This window comes from Cucumis melo, chromosome 1, assembly GCF_025177605.1.
Source record: "Cucumis melo cultivar AY chromosome 1, USDA_Cmelo_AY_1.0, whole genome shotgun sequence".
NCBI lineage: Eukaryota > Viridiplantae > Streptophyta > Magnoliopsida > Cucurbitales > Cucurbitaceae > Cucumis > Cucumis melo.
This window is the reverse complement of record NC_066857.1, coordinates 31,814,574-31,828,335: the sequence shown is the minus strand read 5'-3', so window position 1 is coordinate 31,828,335 and position 13,762 is coordinate 31,814,574. Positions and strand designations below refer to the sequence as shown.

The 13,762-nt window shown below is 29.2% G+C and overlaps 1 protein-coding gene across 1 annotated transcript; it reads left to right on the top strand.

Moving 5' to 3' along the window:
• The first annotated feature begins 7,067 nt into the window (after positions 1-7,067).
• On the top strand, positions 7,068-11,684 carry LOC103492722 (RNA-binding protein BRN1). The gene is made up of 9 exons (XM_008453201.3): positions 7,068-7,389; positions 7,616-7,698; positions 8,945-8,996; positions 9,158-9,283; positions 9,386-9,465; positions 10,022-10,201; positions 10,519-10,852; positions 10,944-11,087; positions 11,235-11,684. The coding sequence occupies exons 1-9, from the start codon at positions 7,200-7,202 to the stop codon at positions 11,360-11,362; spliced, it is 1,317 nt and encodes a 438-aa protein (XP_008451423.1). The 5' UTR covers positions 7,068-7,199; the 3' UTR covers positions 11,363-11,684.
• The last annotated feature ends 2,078 nt before the right edge of the window (positions 11,685-13,762 follow it).

The window sequence follows — 13,762 nt, the reverse complement described above, 5'->3', positions numbered from 1 at the left end:
ATTTACTAAGGAGTAAGATAACTTGAAATTTGTTTTTAGAAGCTATTTTTGGATTATGTGATTCAAACCGTGCAAATTCTAAAAACAACATAAAATACATATATAAAAACATTTCCAGGTTACGTGCTTGACGGACAATTTGGATTTTGTTTTTAAAATTTTTTTCGATAATCCAAACATTATAAATTCTGAAAATACAATTTTTATGTTTATGTATTCATAGTTGAAATCTTAAAACTTAAAATGCATCATCTCAAAAGAAAAAAAAAAACTTAAAATTTACAATTTCGTTAAATAAAGACAATCATTTAGAAATACAATATATCATGTTACAAACTCAGTTTATTTTTTTAATTAAAATATGTACTATATAATGTATTATAAATTATGTTAAATTATAAATTTGGTCCTTGTAGTTTGGGTAAAGTTTGAATTTTGTTAGTTTATATGATTTTAAAAGTTTGAATTTATTTCTATAGTTTGATGTAACTTTATATATAGTCCTTATAGTTTGTCAAGTCTGTGCTATAGAGACTATATACAAAGCTTTTAACTATAAACTGTACGACCTAACTTCCAACTTCCTTCGTATCATATATACCAAGATTTCAATTGATTTCATAAATTATATAATATTACAAATTAATAATTATATAAAATTTGTTTAACATAAAAACATGTCAATAATAGCTTACTATGGACAAATATTATAGCGGGTAATTAATACCAATCTATAAGAATTTAAATCTAAAATCTAATTTCTAAATCTGCTACCAAATACATATTTTTTATATACAACTTTGATTTCATTTAATCCATTACTTTCAAAATTTTGTTTGTCCATTTTTTATTTTTATTTTTTAATGACCAAAACTTCCAGAGAAACAAACTTATTATACAAAATTGACCATAGGGTTTAAACAAAATAAATGAAAAAGGATTAATACTAAAGTTGACTTGAGAATGAACGTTAATTAATTATTGAAAACGCTGTAACTAAAGTTAATTAATTAACTTTTAAGTTTGGATTTTGGAATTCTAAAATGGTAGAATTAATTTTAGATTAAATATATTACCTAACTAAGTCAAAGACTAAACATTCAAAAGGGTATAATAATAATAGGTGACAAACTTCAAATTTGTCACATTTGTGTAGTTTTAATTATATAGTTATGGACTTATGGGTAATTTTAGAAAAGTTAAAAATAGGAGAGTTCATTACTTAATCTTAAAATCGGACTCAACACAAGCAAGAAGTAGGTTTATTGCGACAAAACCTAGTTGGCTCGCCTCACTCCCGGCCAATTGGGCCCTTGCTAATCTGTCTCTACCTCGACCCTCTATCATGGAACATTTTTACTAGTTTCAAATAAGGAACACCTATGAACTTCATTATAAAAAATAGATGATAGCTTTACAAAAAATAAGCTTTTAACTTATTAACTATGACAAACACTCCGACTAGAAAATTTTATATGAGTTCGAATTTTATCATCTACATACACTTGAAATAAAAGTTGGGGTTTTTTCAACAAATAATAAAAAGAAAAAAATCAAATGTAAACACTTCAACAACTTTTTATTTTCACATATTCATTTTTTTTTTATTTGAACCTCAACTAATATATTTATTATTAGTCAACTTAAACTTATGTAAACAAGACTTCTAAAAAATTTATGTTGTTTGCAATAATAAATGTAGGCTTTTAAATTTAATTTTATTTCAACTTGTAGAGTTTGAAGATTCAAATGGCTAATTGCTGTCTTGAACTTTAATTTTAAGAAATAGGTTCTACATGTCAATCAAGCAATATAATATAATTAGTTTTCATATTAATATCATATATATTTAAAATAATGCGTAACAAATAGATAAAGACATTGTTAAAAAAAATATCTTCTCGAACATAGGGCGTAACTGAGGATTGAATTATGTTGTCTTTTCGAACTTATATGAAAATTCGAGTTGATATGCCATATATATTTAAACAAGGTCTCCAAAACCCAAACAACTTCTAACACTTAAAATTCAAACTAAATTGAATTGAATTAGGTTGTCAAATTATTATTTGTTTTCCTTACTAGTTTAAAACGTCTAAATTTATCGTAAAATTTTAAACAAACACAAACATTCATGATAGGAAAACATTAAAAAAAAAAATCACAAATTCATCCCTCCTACGTATATATTTTGGATTAAATTGGGTAAACCTACAAAATCAACAAAAATTCAATCAAACTCAATTCTAAAAACAAAACCAACTAACCTGACTCCTGTAATTTGAATTGAATAGTCTAGACTGTTGAAGTTGTCGGATCATCGTATATTCCAAAATTTAATCAAGTTAAACATGTGGAAACAAATTTATAAAAGTATATGATTATATCCCAAACTATTTAGCCTCAATATATGACTTACTTTTTTTTTTCTCTTTTTAAATAACAAAGTGGTAGAATAATATATATATTTTCAAAAACCCTAAACAAAAATGTCAAATAATATAATTATTAAACCGAACCTTATATTTCATGCAATCATTACAATCATGATATGAATTATATAACGTTAATGTTAACTTTTATTGTCAACTAAAAAAAAGTAAAACTTTATAAGAATTTGAAATATAAAATTGATTTTAAATTGTAAAAAATTGAAAAAGAAAGTATAGATGTTATAATTATTTATGAACTAAAATAAATGTCTCAACAAACAAAAGTTTATTAACCAAATTTACTATGTTATCAATATAATTAACAAAATTGGCTAAATTAGGATTTAGTTACGTCTGTAATTAACACATACTAAATATCTTAAATTAGAGGTTTGATCCTTCCTTATAATTATTGTCCTAAAAAACACGACTTTATCTACAATAAGTGAAAATACGAAAATTTGAACCTTTAACTTAGAAGAATTAAAATATATGTTAATTACTATTAAGCTATGTTCACTTTAACTTTAAAAGCAAAAATTTGAAGTACAATCTATCGTCTTTAGTGTAATCTTTGAAATTGAGACGTTTAAAAGTATAATATTTAAATAAACACTATATCTATCACTATCTTTTTTCTAATATTAAAAGGAGTACGTAGGAAAAATCTTTACATACCCATTTTACCTCTCTCTCTGTATATATTTTTTATAAAATTCGAATATTACCTTTCATCGAGATAGGATGCATTTGTTCAAGGTGTAAGTATGTTACTTTAGAATGTACGTGTGAAAATAAATGTGTAAAAGAAAAACAAAAAAAATACATATTATTATTATTAAATTTGAATAATAATAATAATAATAATAATAATAAAAGAAAAAGAAGTAGAAAAAGAAAAGGCAGAAAAGGATTAAAATGAAGGTGTGGAAGGAGGCAATTTGATTTGGCACACGAGAAACAGCTTGGTCTCTCCGTGTTTGGGGCGCACCCTCACCCTGGAGGAACCTTTGTTTCCCCCCCCGGACAGTCTGTCCTCTTTAACCTTTTACCCTTCTTTCTCTCGCTATATTACAACCATGCCACTCTCCCCCCCCCCCCCCCCCTTTCTTACCATTTTACCCCTACTCCACTACATTTCTTTGCACCGCTTAAGTTAGCCCACCAACTAACGCCCACAAATCACAACCCCCTCTTTCTTCCCCCCCGCTTCTAATCTACTTCTACTTCTACTTCTACCATTTTACTAAACTCTTCACTTAATGCACTCTTTTTCTTCTATCTTCTTTTAAATATTCACCTTCTCTCTATTTATTTTTTAATGTATTCACTCTTAACTTTTAACTTTGAGTGATTGAACTGTGAAGTATTATAGGGTTTAAGGTTGATTAACCATATATAGTGCCATTTTGTTTCTAATTACGTGCTAGTAATTTTATTAACAAAAACTTCACTTCTTTTTAGGTTTTTTCTTTCCATGAATTCTCAAATGAATATTAGTAGTGGGTCTTTTCAAAAATATAATAAAACCGCAAAATGCACTATCAACCACACCCTTCAACAATGCGCCTAATATATTTGGTACACGACCATTTAGATTTGAATCGTTTATTTTTTCAATTCTATTGTTTGATTTGGTTACACTATCTAAACATTTTTTTAAAAAAAAATAGTTTAAATTTGGCTAAACGATTTTTTTAAAGATTTTTTTTTATTTACGATCGTTTATATTTTGGCTAAACTATTTTTTAAAATTCTTTTAGTACACGATCGTTTAAATTTATGTACGTTTATTTTTTTTACTGTTAGATTTGGTTAATCCAATCTTAATGATTTTTTTTTTCAAGATTTTTTATATGCGATACTTTAGATTTAGCTTTTTTTTTTACATGATTGTTTATATTTGATGAATGTAAAAAAAAAAAAAAGAAGAAGAAGAAGAAAAACGACGAAAAGAAATCAAACGACGTAAAAAAAGAAAAAGAAGAAAAACGATGGAAAGAAATCGTAGCGAAAAAAAGAGAAAGAAGAAAGACTATCGATTAGAAGAAAGAACAAATTTGAAATATTTAAAAAATAGCCGTAAATATTTTAATAGTCTATTATATTTATGAAAAAGTTTCTTCATTAAAAGTTACAATTTTTTATTCTCATTTGCTTTTATTTGAAATGATTTTAGAAACAATATTTTCATATTGTACGTTTATCGATTCATGTAGGTATGAAATTAAGGAGATTTGGGAGGAAAAACGATAATTTAAATGAATTTATGAGCTTCTAGAAATTTGCATATTTTATACGCGTTTTAATGATTTTTTTTTGACTCAATGGTTGTTTAAGAAAAAAAAGTAAAAGTAATATCTATGATATCCAATATTTTAAATTATATAACAATGTTGGTCGATATGATCTAGCTCCATCGCTTCAAAAATATGTTCTCAATCAATTGGTTAATTTGAGCTTTGAATCTTATCCCTGTTTTTAATTGTATATTTGCAAATACACTTTAATTTAGTTTATTTTTCTTCTAAAACTATTTATCACATTTTAAATTTTTAATTAAATTACTGTTACTAAAAGTTTGAGGATATAATTACAATAAATTTACTTTAAAGTTTAGGTTTAATTGCAAATGTAGCAATTATATTCAAAATAATTAAATATATAACAACATTTTAAAAAGTTTGCAAATATAGCAAAATCTGTCGAAATCTATCCATCACTGATAGACCATGTAGTAAATGTTGGTCTATTATTGATAAATCATAAGATTTTATCAACGATTGAAGTCTATTACCGATAGATTTTGTTATACATACAATTTTTTTTAAATATTACTATATACTTAATAATTATTCTAAAAACTGCTACCCATTATAATTACGCTAAAATTTAAAGTCAAATTAAAACTAAATATATAAATTAATAAATTAAAATACCATTTTGGTCAATAAATTATTGGATCATTTTTCAAATATAACAATAAAAATTAAACTATTTCCCGTGTATAACAAAAACTATCACATTCTCAATAGGATATTTAAGTTTTTTATTTTATTTTTTTATATTTTGTAAATAGTTAGATAACATTTTTAGATTAAAATTAAATAAAAAAATTTTTATAGAGAAATTAGTATTTTAAAAAGTAATTTTAAGACAAATGTTGTTGTGTTTTTTTCTGTGTGTTTTGGTTAAATTTGAACCTTTTAGTGTTGTTGGAATTTAGAAAAGAAAACAAAAAAAGAAAATAGGTCTTTTCATATCCTTATTGTTTTTTCTTTTTTATTTCCTTATTTTTCCAAAAGGTTAATTTAAAAGATAGATTTGTGTGTTCCTTTCCTGAATTGAAAAGATGGAAATTATAATAAAGACAATTAGGAAAAGGGGAATTTTAAATTTAATGATATATCAAACACATGCAAAATCTTTTCACAAAAAGAAAGCTTCCAAAATTCTTTCTTTCTTTCTTTCTTTCTTTCTTTCTTTTTTAAATGCTTTTTTAAGCTTTTATTTTCAGGTTCTTCAAAATAAATAATAAATAATAAATAAAAGTTTAATTTTGTTTTTTAGTTTAGGTAAGCTACTTTTAAGTTTAATGGTCCAAATTTAACTTTTAATAAATTTTAAATTTACCATTATTTTTAGTTTATTTGTGATATTTAATTAATATTTTACCAAAATATTATTTTCAATATTTCAAACTATAGGAATTAAAATAGTAATTTAACAAAAAGGATAAAATATTTTAAGTTAAAATACCAAATTTGGCCATATAATTTGAGAAAACATTAGAATTTTATTCACATTCCTTATGGTAAATGGTAAAAGAAAACACACACAATTTCTAACTACATGAGATTTATCAAACTGTACGAACTATTTATGAGAATTTATTAAATCGTTAAATTTTAAATTTTAATATTTTCAAATTCATATGGAGATCAAATTTATAATTAATCTAACATTTATAATTTGAGATTTAAATTAATAAAAAAGTCTACAATATTATTTGAAAATTTACTCTCGAACCCATTATGTTTTTCATTATGATCCATTTATTCAAACTCTAAACTTAACCGCCAACTTTTTTTATTACTTAATATTGTTTTCTTAGGAATAGATAAAAGAAAAATAGTTTTAAAGAACAAAATTGATGAAATTATTCATAAATATAACAAAATTTTACTTTCTATTGATAATAAATCACAATAGACTCCGAAAGATACCTATCAATATTTATTATTTGATTTTTGTATATTTAAAAATAAGTTAATTCATGTAATGAAAATACTTTATAGTTTGATTGTTTCTTTTATAGAAAAGAAGAGAAATGGAGAGGAAAAAAAAAGGTTATTTATTATTAATAATTTTTTTCAAAATGTTTTATTTTAGAAAAGTTATTTTTTGGGTATGAATATTGGGATGAGTTTGAAATTTATATAAAAAAGGGTAAAAAGGTAATTAAAGACGGACATAAATAAGTACACCAACTTCGGGTACAACAAAAGAACAAAAAAGGGAGGGAGAAGTAAAAACAGCTGTAATGGCATATTAGTAAATAAGCGTCAAAGCGAAGGGCAAAATCAAATACAATTTAATAATTATAACAAAAATTTATTGGAAGAGATCCAATTTTTTGCCATCAAAGAATCCCTCAGTTTTTATTTTTATATTTTTTCCCAACGAAGACTCTCCCAAGAAAAATCCAATCTCAGAGAGAGAAGTTGACGGCGAAATCTAGAGAGAGAAAGCTTCAAACCGGCATTAATGGCGGAAGGGAGTAGAGGAGGAGAGAGAAAGGAGAGTAGTAATCAGGAGGAAGAAGACAGCGTCAAACTCTTTGTTGGTCAAGTTCCAAAGCATATGACCGAACCTCAACTTCTCACAATGTTCCAAGAGTTTGCACTTGTGGATGAAGTCAACATCATCAGAGACAAAACCACTCGCGCCTCTAGAGGTGTTTTTTTTTTTTTTTTTTTTCCCTTTTGATTTCAATTTCAACTACTTTAGTTTGTTTTACGTTTACACTCACCTTCTCTCTGTTTTTCTTTGGTTATGTTCGCTTGCGATGATTTCTGGTTTGATTCAATTTGAGTAGAGTCTAATCATCGATTGACATTGTGAATTCATGTTTTGAACCCTAATCTTTTGTTGTTGTTTGTTGTGGTTGCTGCATTTTTCAGGTTGCTGTTTCGTGATTTGTCCTTCGAGGCAAGAGGCGGATAAGGCGGTCAATGCTTGCCATAACAAGAAAACTTTGCCTGGGGTTAGTGGAATCTGGATGTTTAAGTTGCCAATTATTAATAATTTTTATTTCTCTCTGTCTCTCTCTTCTCAATGTTTGTTTTGTTTTGTTTTTTATGTCTTTTCTTTTTTCTTGTCGATAATGCTAATCAATGCAATTGATCGATGCGATAGACTTGGCCTTGTGCGTAATTGCTGTTATCAATAACCTTGAAATTCTAAAACTCTTGGCTTTTCCGTAAAAGCTGTTTTCTAGTTTCAGACTACACCACATTGTGATACATCTTATATTTTGGACTTGAAAATGAACTAATTGAGCGCTCTACATCTCTCGTTGAAGCAACTTGGCAGACCCTCTAAGATTTCACTTCCCTCTATTTAAGGAAAAATAATTATTGATCTTTTCATTTTTTCTTTTACTATAATAGTTTTATTTAATTATGCTTTACGGAATCAAGCTCTTTAATTCTGAAAGATGTTATCCTTGTGATTTAGCATTGAATGCAAAGATATGGCTTTGTGATGAACAAAAGGAAAAAGAGACAACCCTTTTAGAGAAATGATTTTTACTAAATTAAGCTAGATTTCCACATCAATGAAGTGGGATCAACTTCTGATCCGAGCATTGATTTTCTGATGTTATCATTTTGCTTGGAATTGGCCTGGTCTCCCGTTGAGTGATAAAAGGCGTTTTGAAGCGAAATAATGACGTATTCATTATGCGAGGAAGAATACGGGTTTCCATCGAATCTATCGATAATATATCATCGATAACCATTGATTAAATTTTTGGTGAGTTGGTTAGGAAATAATTGTAGAGTTGACTTTAGGCATTTCACGTGAAGTATATTTCTGATTCACTTGGGAGCTTCTTAATGTTTCTAAATTTATGGAATTATGGTGCAATATTTAGGAAATAGTGGTAGAGTGGACTCAAATTATTTAATTTAATTTATTTTGTATTCTATTCCTAGAATTAATTTGATGAATCGTAGGTATTTTGAAATATTAAATGCATGCTTGCCGAGACATTCTTTTCTATTTTTCTTTTGCCCTTGCCATTGCACCGAACTGGATTTGATCTAGTAATGTGTCCTAACACTGCAATTGAATTTTGGAGGACCAAATCAGCACTTAGATATAGTTTATAGTCAATGAACCATACCTCTGATAAAATAGATGGCTTTTAATTTTTCCGTTAAATCTGTAATTAAACATTGTTATCGTCAAAGTGTGTAGTAATGCCTCTCATTTTCTCTTCAATCCAGGCTTCTAGTCCGTTGCAAGTTAAATATGCAGATGGCGAGCTGGAAAGACTAGGTTTAATATCATTCCCTGCTTGAATATCTCATCTAAAAGATGGTTCCTAACATCCATGAATCTACATTGCTACTTTCTTAATGATCTTGTATTTATCTTCCTGAAAGATTAATATTTAGTTTGTATGGATAGTAATGGTTGGTTATTTCTGAAAAGAGCAGAACACAAACTCTTTATTGGAATGCTTCCGAAAAATGTATCCGAAGATGAAGTTTCTGGTCTTTTCTCTCAGTATGGAACTATAAAAGACTTGCAAATATTAAGAGGTTCACAGCAGACAAGTAAAGGTAGCTTTCGGTTTGTTTCAGCTTGATTTAGTTGAAGTTATGAAAGATATCACACATTCAGTTGAATCTTCACCATTAGCTCCATATGTTGCTCAAGTTCAGGTTGTGCATTCTTGAAGTATGAGACGAAGGATCAAGCTGTTGCAGCACTTGAGGCAATTAACGGAAAGTGTAAAATGGAGGTAATGAAATTTTCATGATATTTCCGAAAAAAGATAGGAGGTTAATACCAAAATCATTTAAATCATAGAAAGCCTTTATATTGCTGAAAATCCATTTTCACCTTGTTGATATCTTGTGCCTTTGTGGGCACTTCTATTATTTCCCGACATTTTAATGACATTTCAGAAAAAAGATATTGTTTGCTCTTGTTATGTTGAACACTTTTCGTGGGTTTTATTATTATTATTATTATTATTATTATTATTATTATTATTATTTGACGTCTAAAATCCTTTTAGCTACTATATAACTGGTTGGAATTTTTTGGAAAGGATTTTTTTTAATTCAAGTCAAATTAGCCAGTCAAATTCAATGTACTCAACAGTTGAGTCTTCTTGCACAAGCCGACGTCATTTTAGGGCTGACATATTATGAAAATTCTAGCTCCCTGTAAGTAGGATAGTCTGTCTTATACTCATATCCTTTACCCCACTGAAAGTATGGAAGACTATTAATTTATACATACAGACATATGTTTACGGAGGCATCATGTATTTGATTGTTTCCCCTACTCAGGGATCCAGTGTCCCTTTGGTTGTTAAATGGGCCGACACAGAGAAGGAAAGGCAAGCTCGGAAAGCTCAGAAAGCTCAATCACAGGCCACTAATGTGCTTAATGCAGACTCCCAGCATCCTTCACTGTTTGGAGCCATGCCACTGGGTTATGTTCCACCATATAACGGCTATGGTTATCAGGTCAGTTTTGCAGGGGATTGTTCTTAGGGTTCTTCAATTTGTATGTTTGTATGTGGCATTTCCAAGGATTTTTTTTCCTCTCTTTTTATTTATTGCATAGGGATCTGTGTTGTCCTTGTTTTTGTACTTTTGGTTAACATGCACTTGAAAAGAACGGTTTTTGTTTGAATGGTAATGAATGTTATTAATCAGATACCTGATCCATGATCTTAATCTCGATTTCCTTTTGAATGGTTTTCATTTTTATGTTTGTAATTAAGCATTTTTATATTGAATCACGAAGGTAGCCAATGATAGTCTTTACTTTCTCTCTGTAGGCTCCTGGAAGTTATGGGCTTATGCAATATCACCTACCTCCAATGCAGAATCAATCTGGTTTTCCAAACATGATACCTCAATTAAACCAAGGTAATGCAATGCGCGGGATCCCGCCTGACCTTGGCCCAGGTATGGCCACTAGAAATTATGCCATGCCTCCTGCAAGTTACTCTGCCTATCCTGGAGTTCCAGCTCTTCAGCATCCCATGGCGTACCCTGGAGGAATGATGAGTCCAGGGGTTGTGAGCAGTTCACCTGGTCCAGGGCCATTCACTGGTGGCAAGAACTCTCCAACGTCTAGTATGGGTAAAGGGTCTGGCGGTCAGATTGAAGGTAGATAGTTTTTCCCCTTTTGATCTGACCTCGATTTGCTGATTGGTTTTGAGCTTCAGGGAATTATAGTTCACGATCTTTTTTTCTCTAGGTCCACCTGGTGCTAATCTTTTTATTTATCACATACCCCAAGAATTTGGAGATCGGGAGCTTGCTAACTCTTTTAGAGCATTTGGCCGAGTTTTGAGTGCTAAAGTATTTGTTGACAAAACATCTGGAGTTAGCAAATGTTTTGGTGAGCACAGTTGATACCTCTAATGGGGGTTGAAAATTTTTCTTGCTATTTTCATGCCTGCAACTTTGTGCAAAAACAAATGTTGAAGATGAAAGTGTTTTCTGTATTTTGGTACGTGTAGATGTCTAACCATTTTTCCCTCTACAGGGTTTGTTAGTTATGATTCTGCCGAGGCTGCTCAATCTGCAATAAGTATGATGAATGGATGCCAATTAGGTGGAAAGAAATTAAAAGTCCAGCTGAAGAGAGACAACAAACAGAGTAAACCATATTGATTCGGTGTAACGTTATCGAAGGCAGCAAATTTGCTACCAATTGCTGACACTGGGGAGCCTAAATACACGACAATCATTCCATTATCAGATATCTTAGGGTGGATTAGGGACTTTCTATGGTTAACTATTCATTACTCCATCCTACCTGTGATTGCATCAGATCAAATCAAACATACTTGTAATTCATGGTTCGGCCATGCTGATGCAATTTGTAATTTATGTATTTTGGAAGATTAACATTCTTTAATTGATTCTTCCGGGACATCTGTTGATTGTAAAATACCATGTAATTATAAATGATCTCTTGATTCTTTTAGGTTTATTGATTTAGTATTGCCTAATTTGATGCGCTTTTTTTTTTTCCTTCTGTTTCTTTGAAACAAAAAGTCTTCTCTTGGTCGCTTTACCGTGGGAAGTGCTTCTTGTTCTTGATTATTTATATTGTTTTATCCTCTAGAATGAAGAGACCTGCTGTTGAAGATGATCAACATAGTTCCAAACAATCTGACATCCTTTTAAACGCGTTGATTTAAACAGCAAAAAGTTATTTGATTTTCGTCCTTATATTTTGTTAGAAGATGGCTTTTGTTGGTTTATTATTCATGTGGCTTTGCTGCTTTTCATGCACGACTTGCATCTTTATTTTGACAATCACATATACAAGATTCAATACTTAATCCTTTTATCTCATTTTCTTTTTGCAGTTTTCAAATGAAGAATGCTGGATGTTTGTTATCAGACAAACTCATTAACTGCAGCATTATACAGGTATTACTGTTAATCGGTTTTTGAGTTTGATTCTTTCGAGAAATATTTTGTTTGTTCTGAAATCACATTTGATGACTATTGTCGTTCTAAGTTCTTAGAACTTAATTACTACACTTGGTCTGCTATTAGGTCTTGGATTAGGATAAGTATTTTGCCTTTTTCAAATTGATCCTACCATTAAAACCAACCAACCAATTACTTTTTTTCACCGTGATGTTCGTAATGGACCTTGCCTTTTCAACTTCTTGATAGTTCAAATTCTTGATAAGGTTTGTGTTGTAGTTCTCCCTGTTCATCTGTTCATTAATTCTTAACTATCTGTGATCTTATGCATTATAAAAACTTGGAAATTTCTTTAGGCAATTCAAATATTTTCTTCATAAGAAAGTAGAAACCATTCCATTGATAAATGAATTATCCAAAGGGTACAACCGATAATCCTCACAACGAGATACTATTGGAATATAATACGACCTAACAAGAATATTCAAGAACAACAACTGGAACAGTGAAGGATAGAAACATATGAAAATTTGATGTAACGTTGTAAAAAAAGCAATAAGATAACGTAGCCCTGGCTAGATTCTCCCAAATTTCCCAAAGGAAATTCCACAAAATTCTTCATTTCACTCCTATTTATAACTAAATTCTATAACCAACTTACTAGTCATTTACTAATTGTCCCCCTTCTAATAACCATACTTATGATCTACTAAATCTTTAACTAGTGCTGTCACAGATACATGAAGCACCAAAAGGAAACCCTAGACAATTCAATGATGGATCAAGCATCTAACATAAAAACGCTGTAATAACTTCTCTACATTGTGATTTTGTCTGTTTTTGTTCCATTTTGCTTTTGTTGTTTTAGTGATCTTGAGAGGTTCTCATTTGTGCTCTGTCGTTTCTTATTGACACTAACGATCTGTTTTAAAAAAGAAAAAAAAGATTCAAAATAGTTTTAAGCATTTGAAAAGGTCATTTCATTTCCACAAGTTTTCCAAATATTTTGTTATCGTTTTTGAATGAATTTTGCTACCCTCCGATAGATACACAAATCACATGCACTAGACTTTATATCATATTTGGAAAATGAATGATAACATGTGAAAGTTAATGAATGAAAATAAAGCAAGTGTGAAACCTGAACTACGAGAGAAGATTCAAACCCCGTCTTGTATATTAATACATAACACGTGCTTATTTTTTGTTTAACTACTGGATGGCTTAAACATGTAGCCATACTGAGATGCAAGTGGAATTTTTTTAAAAAAAAACATTGCATCTATCACATGTGAAATTAGCTTAAATTAAAAGCCATTTTGCTTTCTTCTTAGGCCTTCCAAGAATTATGAATCTGCCATGTTTAAGCAGAGTTTTACAAAAAATGAAAAACCAAAAATCAAAGAATTTGGTAACCACCTGATTTTTGGTTTTTCATTCGAGACCTTAAGGTTCAACCAGACCATATGTTTCCCAATTCAGATATGAATGATAGAAGATTCATATTCATATGTCCATGTCAATGCATTCTTTTCATTTTCTTTTAAAAGTAAATTTATTGAGTCAATGAACTTTTTAAAAGTCTTTGTCGATCAATTTTGATTTCTTCTCATAATTCTGTTCATACTA

Excerpts from the sequence above, each read along its gene's own strand:
- LOC103492722 (XM_008453201.3), top strand. The coding sequence starts at position 7,200 with ATGGCGGAAGGGAGTAGAGGAGGAGAGAGAAAGGAGAGTAGTAATCAG. Across the intron at positions 9,466-10,021 it reads ACGGAAAGTGTAAAATGGAG|GGATCCAGTGTCCCTTTGGT; the intron begins GTAATGAAATTT and ends TCCCCTACTCAG. Across the intron at positions 10,202-10,518 it reads ATAACGGCTATGGTTATCAG|GCTCCTGGAAGTTATGGGCT; the intron begins GTCAGTTTTGCA and ends TTCTCTCTGTAG.